Raw genomic sequence first — 18,965 nt, forward strand, 5'->3', positions numbered from 1 at the left:
GAACGGGTACACTACCGTCCAAATTAGTGTAAGAACTTATGTTGGTAAGATTTTAAGGCAATATAGACGCCTAAGAGGTGGTAGTTAGACTATTCGTAGTGTGTGGTGATTTCCTGCATGAGGATATGTCGTAGAATACGATACGTGCAAGAGCGCTTAAGCATTTTTATCTCTGAATGTAAGCTGCCTACGAGACAAAGTGCATTTCATCTTACTGGTCTCAATGCGCTCGAACAAGCATGCCTCTGCGCGTCGCCAAGTCGTTTCTGTCGCGTGCAACAGACACGCATTCACGCAGGACTCGCGTCGTCGCTGTGACACCAGGGTGGCGATAGCATAGCATCCCGAGCACGGATTATTTGCGTCGTCGATTCTTTGCAACTTTCTTGATAAGACACTCGCATCACACTCCATGGCCGATGGGAATGAACATGCAATGCCCATACCTAGGTAGCGAAGGATGCAGATGCCTAGACGTGACACGACCGTGCCTCCCTTAGCGCGCTACGCCCCGCAAGGACGTCACCGCGGTACACCTTCCCCAACAACCCAGCAACACCATGGACGCACCAGTGGGACCAGGACAGCCGCTCCAATCCCTCCCTCTAACAACGAGACGCATCAACATCCAAAGTTACTTTACAGCATTGACAGGCCGTTCAGCTGATTTTCCTACGTATACTGTGGTAAACACTACGCGACGGGAGCTACTTCGGTACGTACCTAAGTAACAGGGTAGACTAACGGCGCGTGGGTATTAACACGCTACCAGAGCCATTCAAACGCGGCGATATATAGCGGACTGCATAAGAAGAGTCCGCAAGAAGATCCAGAAATCCGTTGATAAGGCTGGAGAAGGCGCTAGCTGGGACGAATGCTACAAGCCTGTTCACAAGTACATGTGCTTTAGCTCTGCGCAGACAAGGGCGTATAACTCAGCTACGGAGTAAGATAAGTTCCTCTTGAAGGTGTATGGAGTTAATGTATGATATAGGGACCTTGATCGTGTAGTCTATGACTATGGCGCGTTGTCTTGCCGACTGTTTACCATGGAGATTATACATGACCTACCGGAAGATATCAGAAGCAAAATCGCTGGATACTTGACGGACGAAGGCGTGCCAGTCGTACTGGGCGCACCGCCAGTTACGTCTGATCAGACGTGTCCCAACAACATGAGCGTCCGGGATGCTCTAGCGAATATGGTGACCGACGGCCGCAAACACTATCTCGATTGGAAGTACATGGGCTACATGACCCACTACGTCGTGACGACCTGGTTCCATGTCAACACCTTCCTCATGCACGACTCCGTCGCGTTGGATACTTTCTTCCGCGACATCTGGCTCGGCGACACAGTCTTCCCCAGCATCGTACCTGCGGAGTACTTGTACCACCTCACAGTCGTATTGCGGGGCGATATAAAAGACTACGAGCCCCAGAAACGTGAATGTACGGGGAGGACTCTATGTATCAGGCCAGTGAGGCCGGCGGACGTGTTCGGCGAGCATCTTGAGCTAGTGCTTAAGATGAAAAAGCTCCGCGGGTTCAGACTGCATGTTATTATCGAGGCCGCCGAGCTGGAACGGGTCGAGGAGATTTTGAGCGCGGTGAGGGGCGTGAGGGCGAGACTGATGAGTAAGGGTGTGAGGGTTCAGTTTACTTGGGGAGGCGAGGAGCTGGATGGATATTTCAGGGAATTGCAGAAGATTGGGGTATGAAGTAGTGATATCGTTGGGCGACAGTGCCTATGGGGTCAGTGGACGACTACCGCTCTAGTCCAATCAGGCCCTCCACTTCCTGTGCAATCTTGCCAAACGCCATAGCCCGCTCGCCCTCCGGTTCCGCTACCACAGTCGGCTTCCCACGATCAGCGTCGTCGCTGATACTCGCATGTAACGGAATCTCGCCTAGCATATTCAAATCGTACTTCCCACACATCGCCCTGATCTTATTCATATTCCCAAACACCTCATGCACATCCCCGCAACCCGGGCATTTGAAGCCCGCCATGTTGCACACCAGACCCAGTAGCTTCACATCGACTTTGCGGAAGAGTTCAACGCCCTTCACCGCGTCTTTGAGTGACAAATCCTGCGGCGTTGATACAATGAGTGCGCCGTCTAGATTGAGCTGCTGGGTGATTGTGAGTTGGACATCGCCGGTGCCGGGTGGCATGTCGAGGACTAGGACGTCTAGGCCGCCCCACTCGACTTCGTGGAGGAGTTGCTGTAGGGCTTTCATGACCATGAGACCGCGCCATGCTACTGGTGAGGATTCTGGGATGAGGTACCCCATGGACATGGACTTTAGGCCGTAGTTGGAGAGGGGGAGGAGTTGGTTGTCTGGGTTGTGGGATTAGGGGCTGGCAGGGAAGGTGGTTGGTGTGAAGACTGACTGGATGAAAGTCGGGGTTCGCCAGATAGATTGAGTAAGGTTGGTATTGATGGACCGAAGATGTCGGTGTCAAGGATGCCGGCTTTGTAACCACGACGCGCGAAGCTCAAGGCGAGGTTGACTACAACACTGCTTCAGCATTGCGGATTGTATTTGGTCATAGACGGCAAGATTACCAGCGATAGTACTCTTTCCAACTCCACCTTTTGCGGATGAAACAGCAATCACTTTCTTCACATCTTTGATATTCCGCTTCTGTGGCAAGCCTCGCTGCATCCGCGGCATTTGTGGAGGCGCGCCTGAGCGCGGAAGACCCTGCGCTCGCCATCAGCTATTGCGCAATTGATCAGCCATGCACGCTACGTACGAGGGGATTCTCATGCTGCAGACATCGCAACGTCGAGAACAACCGTGGCTTCAGCATCGTCGTGGTAGAAACGGGGGTTGCGGAGTTGATGGCGGAGGTGACGCGCATCGGCGTTTCATTTAGCCGATGTCATTGAACTTTTTTGTGGGGCACAGAGTGAACTTTCTCTTCCGACGCGCTTGACCAGCAGCACCAACACCAAACCACTTGTACACTATGGGGAAGTCCAAGATCAGAGGTATGAACTTTTTGCATATGCGCGACCGGTCTTTTGCTCACATGACTACCAGATTTCGACCCCGAGTCGCTACTCGACCCTGCGCCGAGCTGCAGCGAAGACGAGCGCTCCGACGCCGAACTCTCCGAAGTTGAAGATGATAATGCTGGGCGCGAACATTATACGTCGGTTGGGAAGAGCAAGCTGAGGAAACCGGTTGAGGTGCCTCTAGGCCCGGAGTACACTGGGCGCAAGGTGGACCGCAAAGCACTCGAGGACAGCGACAGCGACGACCCATTTGCGAAGGGCTTCGACGATGTAGACAGCGAAGCTAGCGATGATGACGACGAGGATGGCATCAACGGCGTAGAGCTCGATGGCGAAGAGGACAGCGAAGAGGACGACATGAATGGCGATTTCGACGAAGACATGAGCGACGAGGACGAGGACATGGGAAGCGCAGGCGAAAGCGGGAGCGACGACGAGGCCAACGACTCCGAAGGCTCAGACGATGACGAGCCTGGCGCCGAAGCCAAAACTGATGCGTCCACCATCCGCGACCTCATGTCCGCCAACAAGTCCTTCACGTCGGGCATCGCTGCTGGCACGCAGTCCGATGTCGCCAAGGGCGAAGCCGTAAAGACCCAACGAAAGACGTTCGATACGCTCCTCAACTCGCGCATTCGACTACAAAAGGCCTTGATCTCGACAAATTCTATGGCTGCAGAGCCTTACAAGACGGAAACCGCGAAAGACGCGCCCATCGAGGCAGCAGAGGCAGCCGCCCTGACTCTCCTCAACAACCTCACGAACCTGCGCCTCTCCCTCGAAGAGTCGCGAACGGGTACGAAGCGGAAGCGCCCAACCTTCGACTCCGCGACCCCATCGTCCGAAATCTGGACCACCATCCAAGCCAGCGAGAAAACCACGCTCCCCCACCGCAAAGCCGTCCTGGAGCGCTGGTCCAACAAAACCAAAGCCACAACCGTCACAAACAACAAAGCGCGCCTCAACGCATTCGCCCAGCAAACCCTAACCGAAGTCCTCGACACGCAACTCTCATCCCCCCACCTGGTCCTCCGCACGCAAACCCCGCGCTCTTGTGCGCCCCTCCAATCCTCGACCAAAACCCCCCAACCCTCCCCCCTCATCTACGACGACGCCGACTTCTACGGCCTCATGCTCAAAGAGCTCCTGGAGCAGCGGTCCGCTGACTTCAACGCGAACGGAACCGCGGAGTTTGTTGTGCAGGCGCCGTGGCAGGTTGCGCGCGAGGCCAAGACGAAGAAGGTTGTTGATACGAAGGCGAGTAAGGGGCGGAGGTTGAGGTATACGGTGCAGGAGAAACTGCAGAATTTTATGGCGCCCGAGGAGAGGGGGCAGTGGGGGGATAGGCAGAGGGATGAGTTGTTTGGGAGTTTGTTTGGGCAGAGGGTGGGGCTTGGTGAGGAGGATGGTGGGGATGGGGAGAGTGAAGGGGAGGGTGTGGATGCTGAGGAGGCGGGGTTGATGCTGTTTAGGAGTTAGGGGATGAGGATGTGGAAGGCAGATTTATGTCATGCAGCTGGCCTGATGTTGTTAGAAAGTATATTATACTTACGATTTCTCTCATTCGTGAAAATATCTCTTCGTCAAGGTCGTCTATGTTGCGGAAGTTAGATATAAGTGGGCTGAGGGGATTCAAGGCAGATCAGTTCGCGAAGATCTTGGTCTGTCTTCACTGTCTTTGCTGTCCTTGTCCCCGGGCTGCCGTTCATGGTGGTTAGGCTTGATCGCGCAGTAGTGAGTTGTCTTGTTGGCTGCTTTACGGTTTTGGTGGCGCATGTCAGCGAGCTCAGCCCCCAATCTGCATGCACATCTTCGTTGGCGCGACCAATCCCATCTTTTCCTTCCAGCCACTCGCTCAGCCATTGCTTCTCAGCCTTGAACTATCATGCCATATCTATAAGGTAGCCTTCCCGCGCTCTTGAGTGTGACTTTGATTCCATCCGACATCGAACTAACATGCCACCGTTCAACGCGTCGCATTCACACCTCGCGCACAATGCAACGTTCAATGCCAGCGTCCCTACGAACACGACTTGCTGTATGTTGCATTTCAATCCAATACCATCAGTTTCAAAATTGACGTGCTGACAGCCGATGCGTCATTAACACACGGCGTGTCATGGCAAAGCGCGTACTGGTCCGTCATGGCCTGCTCTCTAGCTGTCCTCCTACAAGAAACTGGAAAAGTGGTCAACGCACCATATCGCATCAGCTATGCTCTACGAGCATCTCCGCTTATCTGTGCGATCGATACGTTCTTGATGCTATTGAAGTTTTTGGTCATGCTACTTGTTGGTTGCTCGCCTCGAACTGCGATTAGGCATGTCTGGTATGATCGCTTTGTGGAAGATGAAGATATCGGGGATGGGTCGTGGGTAGTTTGGGTCTGGCGGGACTTTTCGCGGAAAGTCCTTGAGAACGACACGACCGAGAACGACCCCTCCCAGATTGTGGCGCCACAGATCGATATGCCTCCTGTCGACGCCGAAGCTTGTTATACATGCTCGTGCGCTCTTCCTGGTCACGACAGTGAGGAAATACGTTTAGCCGACGTACAACAACCAACCACTATAAGCGCTAGCGAAACGGTCGTGCCTACCCCAATAGCGACTCGAAGGGATAGCCTAGACCCCATTAGTGCGTCACGAAAGCGTTCCAGAACACTTCCTATAGTAAGGAACGATAGAAGTGCTATGATCGGTCTTTCTGCAAACCATTCGCCAGAGTTCAGTGCGATACTCATACGCCATCCAACACAGCCTAGTACTGTGGTTACATCGGGTGTGAATCAGATTGAGACCATCGTAACGCAAGGATTTGAAAGACCAGACGGTGGCGATGTAGCTGCTGCACGACCCAGCGTCTCGATTGTACACGAAGAACAGTCTCCAAACAACGCCATCGACAGAGCCCCAGACACAGTCGAACTACATCTTGATCGTCCCAGCCCTTCCGAACATTCTGCGACATACATGACGGCGCTTCCTGGCTGCGCCGTCGATCGCAGCTGGAGACTGAGTATGGTCAGTTTCATCTTCGGCGCAGTACCGCAGGCTGTCAAGGTATTTGCCATGGAGGGAATACCGATCACACAAATCACGGTCGCTATCTTGCTCAGTTCGTTTGTCACTGCGGAAGTGTTTCGCTCCATTGCTGGACCAGTCGGCGTCTCCAATCTCCATGAAGGACCAGCTGTTCTTCGTTACAAAAGACTCTTGTCATCTACGCACTTGACGAACCTCGCGATCATAGTAAGCTACTTCCATCTTACTCTCTTTACATTTATTCTTGTTCTTCTCGTAGTTCCTGGCCCGCCGGGCTCGGGACGCGGTGGTGTGTTTGCCTACGGTATTCCCCTCTGCTTAGCAGTCACCTCGTGGGTCTCGAATCGCGTTGTAGACGTGTTGGAATCCTATGTCTTCCCTGAGGCGTTTACTTCTTACCTCAAAGATATTTCACTTCATACAAGCCGCTACTGGGTCATTAAGGAAATGCGTGGAAAGCTAACGTCGCTTGTTCCCGATTCATTCATGCTAGGGCCAAGTCGCGCAGAGTCGCACATTCCGTATTTCGTCGTCTTTCCAGGCATCTTTGTGGTCATCTCCTGGGTCTACTGGCGGTTTTCAGCCTTGATAGATACCTTCCGTTGGAGCCTGTTTGCAGGTTTCATATGCCCTGCTTTTATCCTGACGCCGGCGTGCGTTTTGATAATCCTGCACGCTGTGTACGACGCTATATTCGCAAGCTCCCTTGCGACTTATGTCCGCTACGTATGCGGCGTGTACGGCACACTCGATGGATTCGCAACAGGGACCTTCATTCTTGTCAATTTGGGGCTTACCCTATTTCTCTACAGTGTTACCACTGGATTTGACAACGCTTCCACGTTCAAGCCTGGTTGGACGGACGTGCTAGGCTGAGCGAATATATTATAACGTCCATTGATGTATTCAAACGCGCATCGGGTGGATAGCAAGTAGTGAACTGGATTAAGAAACAATGTAGGTGGCTCAAGACATACGCACTAGATCCAACCCCTAAATCGGCGGCTTCTCCTCCCCCTCCTTATACTCCACAGCAATCTTCTTCGCCCCCTTCGTCGGCTCCGGGTAACTCGTCCTCCTCCTCGCCCTAACATAAAAGTTCATCGGCCGAATAAGCTGAAACTCAGGGTCATACGTGACCGCCTCCTCACCCTCCTTGCTAAACTCATACCTGTAGACCAACTCCGGAAGCAGCACCTTGACCTCCCCAAGCGCAAAGTTGAAGCCAATACAACTACGCGGGCCAGTCGCAAAAGGCATGTACGAGTTCTTGGGGCGGTTGGAAACCTCTTCTGTACCCCAGCGGTCGGGGTCGAAACGGTCGGGGTTCGACCAGATGGACGGGTTGTTGTGGATGGCGTGCAGGGCGCAGATGACGACGGAGCCAGCGGGCAGTTTGTAGCCGCCGGGAACGATACAATCGACCTTAGCGGTGCGTCCGGGTTGAAAAGAGGGGTTGTGCAAACGCTGAGTCTCCTTGACGAACTTGTCGAGGAAGGTGAGGCCGTCGGAGAGTTCAGGTGTCCACTTTGTGTTCTCGTTCACGCCGGCGTCGACGAGTTCCTGGAGGAGGCGCTCTTGGTTGCCTTCGTAGACGCAGAGGGAGTAGAGGAGCCAGGAGAGGAGGGAAGAGGTTGTTGTGAAGCCCGCGCCGGAGATGGGCAGCATGTTGGGAATGACGAGTTCGCGGGGGAGCTTGTTGCCGTTGTCGTCGGTGGCGCGCTTGAGGTAGTCGACTACGCAGCTGGCTCCTAGGGCTGCGGACTGGAGGGGTAGGTCGTCTTCGTTGCTGCCTTTGGGGGCTTGGTCGATTGCTTGGTTGAGGATCGTCCAGAGTCTGTAGCGGATCTTGTCCAGGTCGTAGGCTGCTGTGAAGGGGATGGCGCTCAACTTCGCGTACCAGGCACCTCTCGACGCGACCTTCTTGTTCAGGGAGAGTGATTGGGCGATCAGGATGACTAGCTCGCTCAGCGGCGCATCCGGGTTGTCGAAGTGGTGGGCGTCGTATCCTAGCGCGAACTTGAAGACGGTCTGAGATGCGAGCTTCAGCATGTACTGGTAAACGTTCCAGGCTTCGCCCTGCTCATCGAGCTGGTCAAAGACCTTGAACGAGTCCTTTACCGAGGCTTCCATGAGAGGTGTGTAGTGCCTGATAGCCTTGGGTGCCATGGAAGGCGGGATGAACTTGTGCGCTTGCCTCCACGCATCAGTGTCGGTGTCGCAGATGAACAACGCCCTGTTGTCCTTGATACCCGCTAACGGATGCTCGGGAGTGATGTGTTTGCTGAAGAACGCCGATTCTTGGAAAGCCACAGTCGCAATAGCAGGGTCATTGGTCAAATAATTCTGCTTGCCCATCGTCTCGTACTTGATCAAAGATCCGTACTTCTGGAAAAGACGCGCATGGTTTCCCTGAGCTGGTTAGTGGTAGTTCGTGCGCCTTTCAAATTGAACTCACGAGATGATCGGGAAAGACCTCGTAGTAGCTTCCCACGAAAGGAAGACCTTCTGGGCCTGAAGGGTCGCGAATGGCCTGTCCGTCGACCGTAATGCCTATATCCTCATCGCAATCCAATACATCATCCAAATCGTGGAGGTCCTCTCCTTTGGCATCTTGCAGCCCGATGCCTGATGAGAATCATGAGATGTTAGTTCACGTCCATGCCGATTGGATGACTTTGCGTACCAGTCGACTGAATAATGTTATACTGCTCCGCTACAGCAACCTGCAGCGCCTCAAAGTCATGATACTGATCAATGTGAATATCCTGACGAAAGACATTCTTGTCCTGCCCGACGAGGTAAAAGCCCTTGATAGTCATGATGCTGCGAAGCGAAGCGTAGCAAAGTATGGAATAACGGTTGAGGCGTCGCAATCTTGACAGGACTATAACGCGACTAAATGAGAGCACACCAAACTACGTATCCATCTTGCAACCCACCACCTGCAGGTCTCGTCTAGTCCGTAGAAATGACGCATCGCCACTGACCAACCTCCGGCTTGCGCTCCATCGTACGAAAAAGCGCCGAAGAGCCCAATGCACCCTTGAACGCGCGCCAAAATAAAGCAAAAAACACTGCAGGTCGTGCGAACCCAGCCCGGCCGAAGCCGTTGATCGAAATTTCGTTCGAGGTAACAGATTTAGCAAGTATGCGTTGCGCGTAAGAAGCTTGGACAGAGGCCACTCGCGTGGTGGCACCTCCGATTGTCAGCGGAGGCTTGATTGGTTTAAGCATCGAGATGCCGAGGTAAGTGGGGGGCTTGGCTCCACCAACACCGGACACCTCGTGGTAGCCGCTGCGAATAGCGCTGCCATTTGTCATGGCGCAACAACAGATCCTGATGCTGCGAATGTCCGAGATCTCGGTCGCGGCGCATGCGTAGTGGGTAGTGGATCGGTATGCCCGTTGCGCATGTGCTGCATGGGGCTATTGCGACGATGAAGGGTCTTGGCCACAGGCCTTCATCGTTGCCATTCTACTCCCTGGCGCCCCTTTAGTGACGGACGGAACAGCATCCATCTCTTTCGACCCTTTCAGTCATTGCAATCGGATCATCACGAAACGGGCGCGTAAACAAGACGATACCATGGCCGACGGCATATACACTCTCCAAGAGGTATCTCAGCACACCAGCAAAACCGATCTCTGGGTAACCCTCTGGAACCACGTCTACAACGTAACCGACTACCAAGAAGACCACCCAGGCGGTAAAGAGTTCCTACTCGAAAACGCCGGCACAGACGCAACAACCGCCTACGAAGACATCGGCCATTCCACAGACGCGCGAGAGATCCTCGAGAACTTCCGCATCGGGCGCATCGCAGACGAGGACTGGACCGACCATGAAGCCGCAAAGATGCCCACGATCACGCCGAGCAGAGTGCATGTTGTTAACAACTTGCCTCCGCCGAAATCGTGGCGGTTGCATCTAGGAGCCATTGGCTTTGGATTGACATCCGTCGTGCTCTCCATAGTCGCAGGCCGACGCTTCTCACCCCTCTTGCACCGACTCCAAAGCGCAGGGTTCTGGAAAGGCTTCGCCGTATCTTCCATCGCGAGTATGGTCCTAGCCGGCTACGCCAGCCTCTGGGCAACCAAGAGCTTCGACGTCGCGCACAAAGACTTCCAATCCTACCCCGCGCACATCAAAGCCAAATCCATGTCGTCGAAACCGACGAAGAAGAAGGACATCAACCTCGGTGTGCTAAACGCCCGCGTCTACCAACCCTTCCCTTTAATCGACAAGTTTCACATCTCCCACGACACAATCCGCTTCGTCTTCGGTCTGCCGAATGAGAACTCCGTGTTGGGGCTGCCAACGGGCCAACACATTGCCATCAGACACGAATTCGACGGGAAGCAACTCGCACGCTCTTACACGCCTACGTCCAGTAACAAGGACCGCGGCCGTCTGGAACTGACTGTTAAGATCTATGAAGGCGGCAAACTGACACCCTGGTTGAGCAAGCTGAACGTCGGCGACATGGTAGAAATCCGTGGTCCAAAAGGCGAGATGAAATACCACAAGAACCTCGTCAAGGAACTCGGTATGATCGCCGGCGGCACGGGCATCACACCCATGTTCCAGATTATCCGCCGTATCTGCGAAGACCCGCGCGACGATACCAAGACGACGCTGCTGTATGCCAACAAGACCGAAGAAGACATTCTGCTCAAAGATGAACTCGACAAGTTTGCGGCGCAGTACGAGCAGTTCAATGTGCACTACGTTTTGAGCAGCCCGTCGGATAGCTGGACGGGCGACAAGGGCCGTATTAGCAAGGAGATGATTGAGCAGCGGTTGCCTGCGCCGGCGGGTATGGATAGCAAGGTTCTTGTTTGTGGGCCGGATCCGATGATGGAGGCTATGGTTGGGTATTTGCAGGAACGGGGGTTTAAGGCACCGGGTATGTTGAGACTTTCTGATGATATTGTGTGGAATACTGCTAACGAGGGCTTAGGCAAAATCTCGAAGCCTCAGGATGAGATCTTCACATTCCAGTGAATAGTCTGTTCGGTCTGTTATGGAGGTGGGGGGTGTGGGACGGTTGTCGCAGCAGTATTGTTGGAGTACTCGGGCTAGACTGGGCCTTGATTTGGGCCTGTTCAATAAACATCTTTCATAATCTATCGCAAATGTCAACGTTTCCGAAATGAACTTTACCATCAACGCACCCTTCACTTTCCAACTTCCGCGCGCGCATCCTCACAATCGTCATAGTCACACATTGACCAACAACCCAAGTTCGCGCAGCTTGCATGCAGTTCGGCCGACATACCACCGCCCAACGTCTCGCACGCCCCAAGGCCCATCTCGCACGACACGAAAAAACACCGTACGAATGACGTCGCCACCCGAGCGGCACTGCACGGATGTCTACCGAGCTGTTGGGCAGTGACGCAACACCTACATGCATCTAGTCTGCATTAGCGTCAACCAATGGTATACAACATGCATCTAGACGCGTTTGAGAAAGTCGCGGTATCAGCGATAGCCCAGCAGCAGCAGTTATCGTCTGAACTAACACATCACTACAATAACGAAAAATGTCTCTTTGCGCAAGACGACTGACAAGAGGCGTTCGGCGCATCTCGGCCGAGCCCTCTGCGAGCTATGCGACGACGCGATGTTTGAGCACGCGTATAACTACGCGGGGACTCAAAGTGAGGAGTGTCAACACAGTTTTCCGCACTCGATCAACACCTTTGTCATACTCAATCATGTCGAATACGCAAACACGAGCTGCATCCAGCAGCACACAACCGCAATGGACGGCACCGGACACATCATCTCGACCAGTCGCCGTTCTGGGCGGAGGAGTCCTCGGTCGACGAATCGCCGCTTCATGGGTCGCCGCCGGCTATGAAGTCGTGTTGTGCGATCTCAGCGACGAGCAGAGGAACGCCGCGACACACTACATCGAACACCACATGGACGAGTTCTCGAAACTTACCGGCAACGCACGGAAACCAACGCAATTTAACACTGTCAAAGACATCGCAGAGGCGGTCAAGAACGCGTGGTTAGTGGTTGAAGCGCTGCCAGAGAAGCTTCCGTTGAAGATCGACATCATGGGCCAGCTCCAACAACAAGCACCGAAGGATTGTATCCTCGCTTCCAACTCTTCGTCGTACAAGTCGCGGTTCATGCTCGATAAGGTGGACGCGGGTAGTCGGCATCGCGTTTGCAATATGCATTACTACATGCCTCCGGGCAACAACGTTGTCGAGCTCATGACGTGCGGTGAGACGCATGCAGACATTCTGCCGTTTCTGCAAAGCAAACTCCATGATGCGGGCATGACTCCGGCTATCGCGCGCAAGGAGTCGACCGGTTTCATCTTCAACCGACTTTGGGCTGCCATTAAGAGGGAGAGTTTGCTTATCATGGCGGAGGGTGTTTCGGAGCCGGAGGAGATCGACAGGCTCTTCTTGACTATGTTCAAAGACAACCCGGTTGGCCCTTGCGGGATGATGGATGCGGTAGGATTGGATACCGTTGCGTTCATCGAGAACAACTATGTTGAAGAGCGCGGCGGCGACCCTACAGCACGAGACTGGGTTCAGAAGAACTTTGTCGAGAAGGGCAAGCTCGGCGCGAAGTCTGGCAAAGGCGGTCTGTATCCCGCTGGTGAGACGACGCGAAGCTCCAAGGATGAGAGCGGTCATCACGACAATCTCGCGGCGCCTAGACTGTACTTCCTTGACATTGGCATCGGGGGTAATGTTCCCGACCTGCAGAAGATGGCTACCTCTGGCAAGATCATGACTGCTTCAGCGGATGGAAGTAACGTGCGCGAGGTCGTCGGTGGCCAAGCCATGCCAGACGGTATCGATGTGTCCATCTCAGCTGGTCGCATCTTCTGGACGAACATGGGCGCTTCTCCCGCCAAGAACAACGGCAGTGTCATGTCCGCGAACCTCGATGGCACCGACGTTCGACCCATCATTCCGGAAGGCCAGATCCACACACCCAAGCAGCTCAAGATCGACCACGAGAACAAGAAGCTGTACATTTGCGACAGGGAAGGCCTGCGCGTCCATCGATGTGACTTTGACGGCAGCAACCACGAGATCATCGTGCAGACTGGCGACTCCAGCTCAGCGGAAGGAGAAGACCAGACAAACTGGTGTGTTGGTATCGCAGTCGATCCTCAGGGCGGGAAGTTCTACTGGTCTCAGAAGGGCCCGTCAAAGGGCGGCAAGGGCCGCATCTTCCGCGCAAACATGCAGATGCCTGCCAACGAGACAGCATCATCCCGCTCCGACATTGAACTGCTTTTCGATCACCTGCCCGAGCCCATCGATCTAGAGTTCGAAGCTGAGAGCCAAACGCTGTACTGGACCGACCGCGGCGAATATCCACTAGGCAACACGCTGAACAAGGCGTATGTAGGTGCCGAGACGAAGGAGGAACAAGGTGTTGTAACGCTAGCGAGGCATTTCCACGAGCCGATTGGATTGAAGATTGACGAGGTGAACCGGCACGTCTACTTGACTGACCTAGGTGGTACTGTGTATAGGTTCGACATGAACGGAGGGAGGAAGAAGAAGATTTATGAGACGGACAGCGCGTACTCTGGTATCGCACTTGCGCACCTGCACTGAACGTAAATATGGCCTTGTTGTTAGCATCAGTAATGTAATCGTGAAGATGAAATTGAGGCGACCGCAGTGATGAGATGATGAGACGATGATGTCGGTGTCTGAGCGAAGAGCATTCGCCGACGCACCCTCAGCCCTCGGCATCCAAAATCCACCGAGGGTCCAAGCTTCTCAACACCAAAACATTCCGACCACCCCACGCGACAATTGCGCTGCGACAGCCGTCCCTCTCCTCCCACTCCACCCAGGGTGCAGACCCCAATTTCTTCACTGCACCATCGCGCAATATCTACCGCCACGATGAACACCATCTCGAAACCCCCAACAATAAAACGCATCTCAGGCCCCAAGCGCTTCCTCGGCGTCCTCGTCGGCATAACGGGCGGCCTCTCCGCCAACGTCCTCCTCGCCTACAGTGTCTCCTCCTTCTACACGCGCAACACAAAATTCGTGCCCTACGACACCTCCTCCCCCGACCTCACCACCTCCGTCTTCCGCGCGCACAACCCGAATGGCAACCCGCCCGGCTGCATAGACCATGCGATAAAGCAGATTCCGTATGGAAAGCTGCCGGAGAAGTACTGGGTCAAGGGCGATGGGGGCAGGATATCCGTTGATCAGCCGGCTTTGACGACGGATTTCTGCCGGGGGGTTTGGAGTGGGGTTGCGTTTAGGGTGCAGAGGAGGTTGTTGGAGAAGTGGTATCGGAATGTGGAGGGTAGGGATAGCCATCTTTGGGATGTGAAGGAGTTGGCTAAGAGCGAGTACAAGGTTGGGACGAAGATTGTGGATCACTTTGAGGTTGTGGAGCATAAGGATGATAAGGTGAGATCGTGTCTTTTATTGGAAAGAATGCTAGCTGACTCAAGTTTCTTTATAGGTTATTGTGAGATGCGGCGACTCTCCACACGTTTCTGAACCCCGACCCTCGGATGGACTCTTCTCTATGGAGGTCTCCAAAGACGATGCTGCGCAGATGGCTACCTTCCACCTGAAGTCAGTCTTTGTAGATACGACACCAGAGGGCAAGGACGCTGGACCGCAACCTGGGCATATTCAGTGGCTGCATAGGCTGTACACTAAGCTCTGGATGGAGAGTGCGACGCGCAAGTTGATCAAGGAGGCATAGACATGATACCATCGCAATGCAAACTATTCTGGTTACGAAGTACGGTCGAACAGTACAGGACATACTACAGTTCCAGCACTTACCTCTCACATCGATGCGCGACCCTAGGCTTTTTGCGCATGGAATTGGTAAGGATTGGAGACGCTGTGTACGTTGTATGATGAACGACCAACACGCGAGCGATCGGCGTGCGGAGCTCGCCCCGCCTGTTCGGTCGTAGTTCCTGAGCAGCGCAAAAGCAAATCCAATGTTAGCTTAAGCCAAACGCGGGGATCACTCATCGTGACATACGTCAGCGGATCGGCGCGCGTCGAATAGCCGGTACTCATGCGTTCCAATCATGATGGTCCGGAGAACTGCTTCATAGCACCATACTTGAAATTCTTAACTTCGCACGCGGTTTCATTCTGTCGCTCTTCTACTTCTTCTAAACCACAACCGCTGACTTCCATATCCTCGCACCAACATCACCTCAAAACCAACACTATCTCCAACTCCCCACCCCCCCTCAACATGGGCGTCATGACCGCAACCTCCTCAACAATCTTCAACTACCCACCCGAAATAATCTACGACTTCGTCTCCAACCCCTCAAACTGGGGCCGCACCTACGCCGGCAGCTCCGGGCTGCCCCCAGGCCAAAACCTGTCTCTCCCCCTCAAAGTCGGCGACGTCTGGACCGAAAAAGTCGCTTTGCCCAATAATACCTACCACCCACAATGGGTTTTGGAAATCGCGGATCGTGGTCGCAAATTCGCATTTCGCCAGGTCAACAATATCGCTGCGGGGGAGGATGGAAGTGGTGGTGTAAAGGGGTATTGTTGGATCACGTATACGTTTGCGAAGGCTGGGGTTGGGTTAACGCTGTTCACGCGGAATTTGACGTGTGAGCTTGAGAAGGGGGTGGATGTGCCGGAGGATCTTTGGGTGGCGATGAGCAGGCCGAGTGGGATTGATAGGTATCATGAGAAGATTAAGGGGTTGCTTGATGAGGAGATGGGTAAATATAAGATTTTGTAGGCTTAGAGTGGGGATGATGTTGAGGGGGATGATGCTTGGGGATGAGGGGAATTGAGGGAAGGTGTGTAGTGGTGGGACTGGGATTGTGTGGTATATGCGGGGTAAGAATCGATACCATGCAGATGGACGTAACTGTACTATCACCTAATTTACACTTTCTGCTCCGCCATCCATTTCTCAGCCTCCTCCTTGTACTCCTCCCTCCATCGAGTCAAAGGCGGCCTCTCATTCACGATATCCCCAACACTCCACAACATGCGCTTCTTGTCCGTCTCCTCCGTGACCTGGTCGTCAGGACAGATGATGTAGAATTTCTTGTCCTGCATCTTGGCGTACATGTAGTCTGCTACTTGGTCCGCTGACCACGCACCATCCGGTTTGGCCTTGGTGGAGCCTGGCTCGTTCCCAGACTGGGTTCTGTTAGTATTGTGAATACCAATAATAGAAGAGCGACTTACAAGCCCTGTAAACGTCCAACCTGGAACCAACAGATGCACCCCAACATCAGTGTCCTTGAGATCATAGCTCAAATGCTCAGCCAGCGTCTTCACAGCCGCTTTACTCGCATTATACGCAGGATTGCCAGGCGGATTCGTGATACCCTGTTTACTCCCCGTAATCACAATCGCACTCTTCCCCTCTGCGTTTTTCCCCGCCCTCTCCTTGAAAGCCGGAACATAGGCATTCAACCCATTCACCACACCTCCCAGATTCGTAGCGAGGATCTTATCAAAGTAATCTTCATCGCCCCACGTTCCTTTTCCGCCGATGCCGGCGTTTAGCATCAGAAAGTCAACGTCGGTGCCGACTTGTTCGCGGATGGACGACCAGTCTGAGCGAGACGAGACATCTGCTTGGATGCATTTTACATCACCGGAGAGGTTTTTGCGCGCGATTTCGAGAGAGGATTGATTGAAGTCGACGATGGAGACGCGCATGGAGTGTTTGAGGCAGAGTTGGGCGACGGCGTAGCCGACGCCGGATGCGCCGCCTGTTATTAGGGCGTGGGCGGAGGGGCGGAATACGGACATTTTGAGTGCTTGAAGATGATTGTTCACGAGAAGTGGAAGGAGAGGAGGTCGTGATGTTTTCTTTGGGGATGCCGAGGTGATGTCATGCGGGGTTACGTTATCTCCGAGGCGGAGCTAGACGATAACCAATTCACTCTCCTTCGTCTGAGACAACGCAAGTCCCCGTCCGCTGACGATTCCGACCCTCTCATAACACTCACTGTGCGTCTTTGACTTGACCAACGTGAGACAGGCAACCCGTTGCTCGGAGCTCGTGTCATAGGACCAGGTCTCTATGACCAATAGCACCACACTTACAACAGTCTCCATCAGCTCAATATCACTCGTCATGTCGAGCTTTGCTGCCTTCTCTAGTGCCTCAGAGTGCTGGTTCTTCAGGAAGACATCGTAGCGTGTGGCTTCGGATACACGATCTGTGCGCATCAGGGTCGCTCCTATTGTCGGCCCGGATATTGTCAATCGCCCATCTCGAACGTGTCCGTAAGGATTTGCGGTCTGTGGTGTACATGTCACATCTATCACCCGACAGACAAATACTGTAGACTTGGCCACTGGATTCTTTTCTCTTAGAGCGACGGCTGTAAGTGTCGACGCCCAAGACCACGTGGGCGCCGCGTATTGCAAAGGTCTTGGAAGTACCCATGGACGGTCGATCACTCCGCCTACAGTCTCCCACAAGAGCGCTTCAGGGAGTTGGAATTCCCACAGACCGGCTAGATATCTGCCCATCGATGGCAGCGCAATTTCTTTAGCGATACCAGAGATACCAGGGAGTCGATCGGTGCCGAACGTTAATGCCCGCTGAGAATACTCTCTGACGACCTTGTCCCATGAGCTGGCACGTATCTCAGGGTCCGTCGATGCCAGTGCTGCGGCGTAAGAAAGCTTGAACGTATCCAGTCTTGATGTCAATGGGTTGTCGAAATCGACTCTTGCTGATGGGTCGTCGAATCTGATGGTTTGACATTCACACCAAAGTTGTTCTTGACACTCCCACATCATCTCGTGATCGGTATAGTGGAGTATTCGGGACGCAAGCAGTCGCTCTTGAAAGCACCACGCTCGATCCAGAAGAGGCATGGTTGTACTCTCTGCTTGCCACTCAATGATTGTGCGGTGGCTAATCTGTCGTTGTACATGAAAACTACCGTTGGGTGGGCCGATGAGGTCGTGACTTGGATCCCTGGGGCGAAGACAACCATCGTCACCGTTCTTCGAGCTTGTCGCAGCAACGACCAGATAGGCATACTTGTAGACTGATGCCATACGGGCGGCCTCTTTTGCCCAGTCCTCACCATCGTCCTGTACAATGCACAATGAGTCGATCCAAACATATGGAATGCCGATGTTTCTGGTAATCGTGATAGCATCCTGGAACGTCTGAGTGAGCTCATCCCAAGGTATGCCGAGCACCCGAGCAGATAAATTTCCTTTCAAGAGTAACGGCATAGCTTTCCTACGCTCTTCTTTCACGCCCCATGTGTGGCTTAAAGCAACATATCGGGCGCCCGCTGGCATTTTACTTGAGTGGCACAGTTTGATGTCGTTTGAAGATGACCCGACCCAGATGAGCCTCGTTGGTGGGGTTGAGATATCTTCTTTGGAGAAGCATTTGGGGTGTAGAGTGTCGCATTGTCTGATCCATTCTCTCACTGTGCTAAAACATGCTTGAGAGGTAGGGTTAGAGGGAATATGCCCTGCTGGCTGAATATCTGAAAAGGCAGGTGGCTTCTCTGAAGAAGGTAAGTGAATGACGTAGGCGCCGTATCTCTTGTAGTGTTAAACAAACCGGAGTGATTGTAGAAATACAACTCCATGGGCAAGCTCCCTGACTTAGATGCCATGCCTGTATATTGTACCAACACCCGTAGAGGTAGCTCTGGATCGTTGCGGACGTGAACCCTGAGACCCGGATCGGGCTCGTACTCACTGAGCGTGGCTTCGGTGGTTCGATGAGGGCGGTAAGGAAGAAAGGTGTACTTCTCAATGCCATCAAGAAGTAGTTTGCATCTAATGCAGCCATCGTGTGCAGACTTGCGCATGCCTGACAGAGTGTTACCCCCCTGATGCAAGCCATAACTCCAGCCGCAGGTGTCAGGTTCTG

At 53.6% G+C, this 18,965-nt stretch overlaps 8 protein-coding genes across 8 annotated transcripts; 5 read left to right on the top strand and 3 right to left on the bottom strand.

Moving 5' to 3' along the window:
- Positions 1-1,049: 1,049 nt before the first annotated feature.
- J4E78_010582 (uncharacterized protein) lies at positions 1,050-1,721 on the top strand (the record flags this gene model as incomplete). Its single annotated transcript, XM_049371158.1, has 1 exon — positions 1,050-1,721. One exon carries the CDS (start codon positions 1,050-1,052, stop codon positions 1,719-1,721), a length of 672 nt encoding a protein of 223 aa, XP_049217100.1.
- A 46-nt stretch (positions 1,722-1,767) lies between these two features.
- J4E78_010583 (uncharacterized protein) lies at positions 1,768-2,821 on the bottom strand (the record flags this gene model as incomplete). The annotated part of the gene is made up of 4 exons (XM_049371159.1): positions 1,768-2,345; positions 2,399-2,518; positions 2,574-2,712; positions 2,765-2,821. The coding sequence occupies 4 exons, from the start codon at positions 2,819-2,821 to the stop codon at positions 1,768-1,770; spliced, it is 894 nt and encodes a 297-aa protein (XP_049217101.1).
- Positions 2,822-2,980: 159 nt separating this feature from the next.
- Positions 2,981-4,508, top strand: J4E78_010584 (uncharacterized protein; the record flags this gene model as incomplete). The annotated part of the gene is made up of 2 exons (XM_049371160.1): positions 2,981-3,002; positions 3,055-4,508. The coding sequence occupies 2 exons, from the start codon at positions 2,981-2,983 to the stop codon at positions 4,506-4,508; spliced, it is 1,476 nt and encodes a 491-aa protein (XP_049217102.1).
- A 2,558-nt stretch (positions 4,509-7,066) lies between these two features.
- Positions 7,067-8,895, bottom strand: J4E78_010585 (uncharacterized protein; the record flags this gene model as incomplete). The annotated part of the gene is made up of 3 exons (XM_049371161.1): positions 7,067-8,485; positions 8,532-8,701; positions 8,760-8,895. 3 exons carry the CDS (start codon positions 8,893-8,895, stop codon positions 7,067-7,069), a joined length of 1,725 nt encoding a protein of 574 aa, XP_049217103.1.
- A 767-nt stretch (positions 8,896-9,662) lies between these two features.
- Positions 9,663-11,081, top strand: J4E78_010586 (uncharacterized protein; the record flags this gene model as incomplete). The annotated part of the gene is made up of 2 exons (XM_049371162.1): positions 9,663-10,983; positions 11,038-11,081. The coding sequence occupies 2 exons, from the start codon at positions 9,663-9,665 to the stop codon at positions 11,079-11,081; spliced, it is 1,365 nt and encodes a 454-aa protein (XP_049217104.1).
- Positions 11,082-11,623: 542 nt separating this feature from the next.
- Positions 11,624-13,684, top strand: J4E78_010587 (uncharacterized protein; the record flags this gene model as incomplete). Its single annotated transcript, XM_049371163.1, has 1 exon — positions 11,624-13,684. One exon carries the CDS (start codon positions 11,624-11,626, stop codon positions 13,682-13,684), a length of 2,061 nt encoding a protein of 686 aa, XP_049217105.1.
- A 297-nt stretch (positions 13,685-13,981) lies between these two features.
- J4E78_010588 (uncharacterized protein) lies at positions 13,982-14,810 on the top strand (the record flags this gene model as incomplete). Its single annotated transcript, XM_049371164.1, has 2 exons — positions 13,982-14,506; positions 14,562-14,810. The coding sequence occupies 2 exons, from the start codon at positions 13,982-13,984 to the stop codon at positions 14,808-14,810; spliced, it is 774 nt and encodes a 257-aa protein (XP_049217106.1).
- A 1,169-nt stretch (positions 14,811-15,979) lies between these two features.
- J4E78_010589 (uncharacterized protein) lies at positions 15,980-17,284 on the bottom strand (the record flags this gene model as incomplete). The annotated part of the gene is made up of 3 exons (XM_049371165.1): positions 15,980-16,240; positions 16,289-16,975; positions 17,159-17,284. The coding sequence occupies 3 exons, from the start codon at positions 17,282-17,284 to the stop codon at positions 15,980-15,982; spliced, it is 1,074 nt and encodes a 357-aa protein (XP_049217107.1).
- Positions 17,285-18,965: the final 1,681 nt, after the last annotated feature.

Source organism: Alternaria triticimaculans (assembly GCF_023758025.1).
Source record: "Alternaria triticimaculans strain BMP 0046 chromosome Unknown scaffold_35, whole genome shotgun sequence".
Lineage (NCBI taxonomy): Eukaryota > Fungi > Ascomycota > Dothideomycetes > Pleosporales > Pleosporaceae > Alternaria > Alternaria triticimaculans.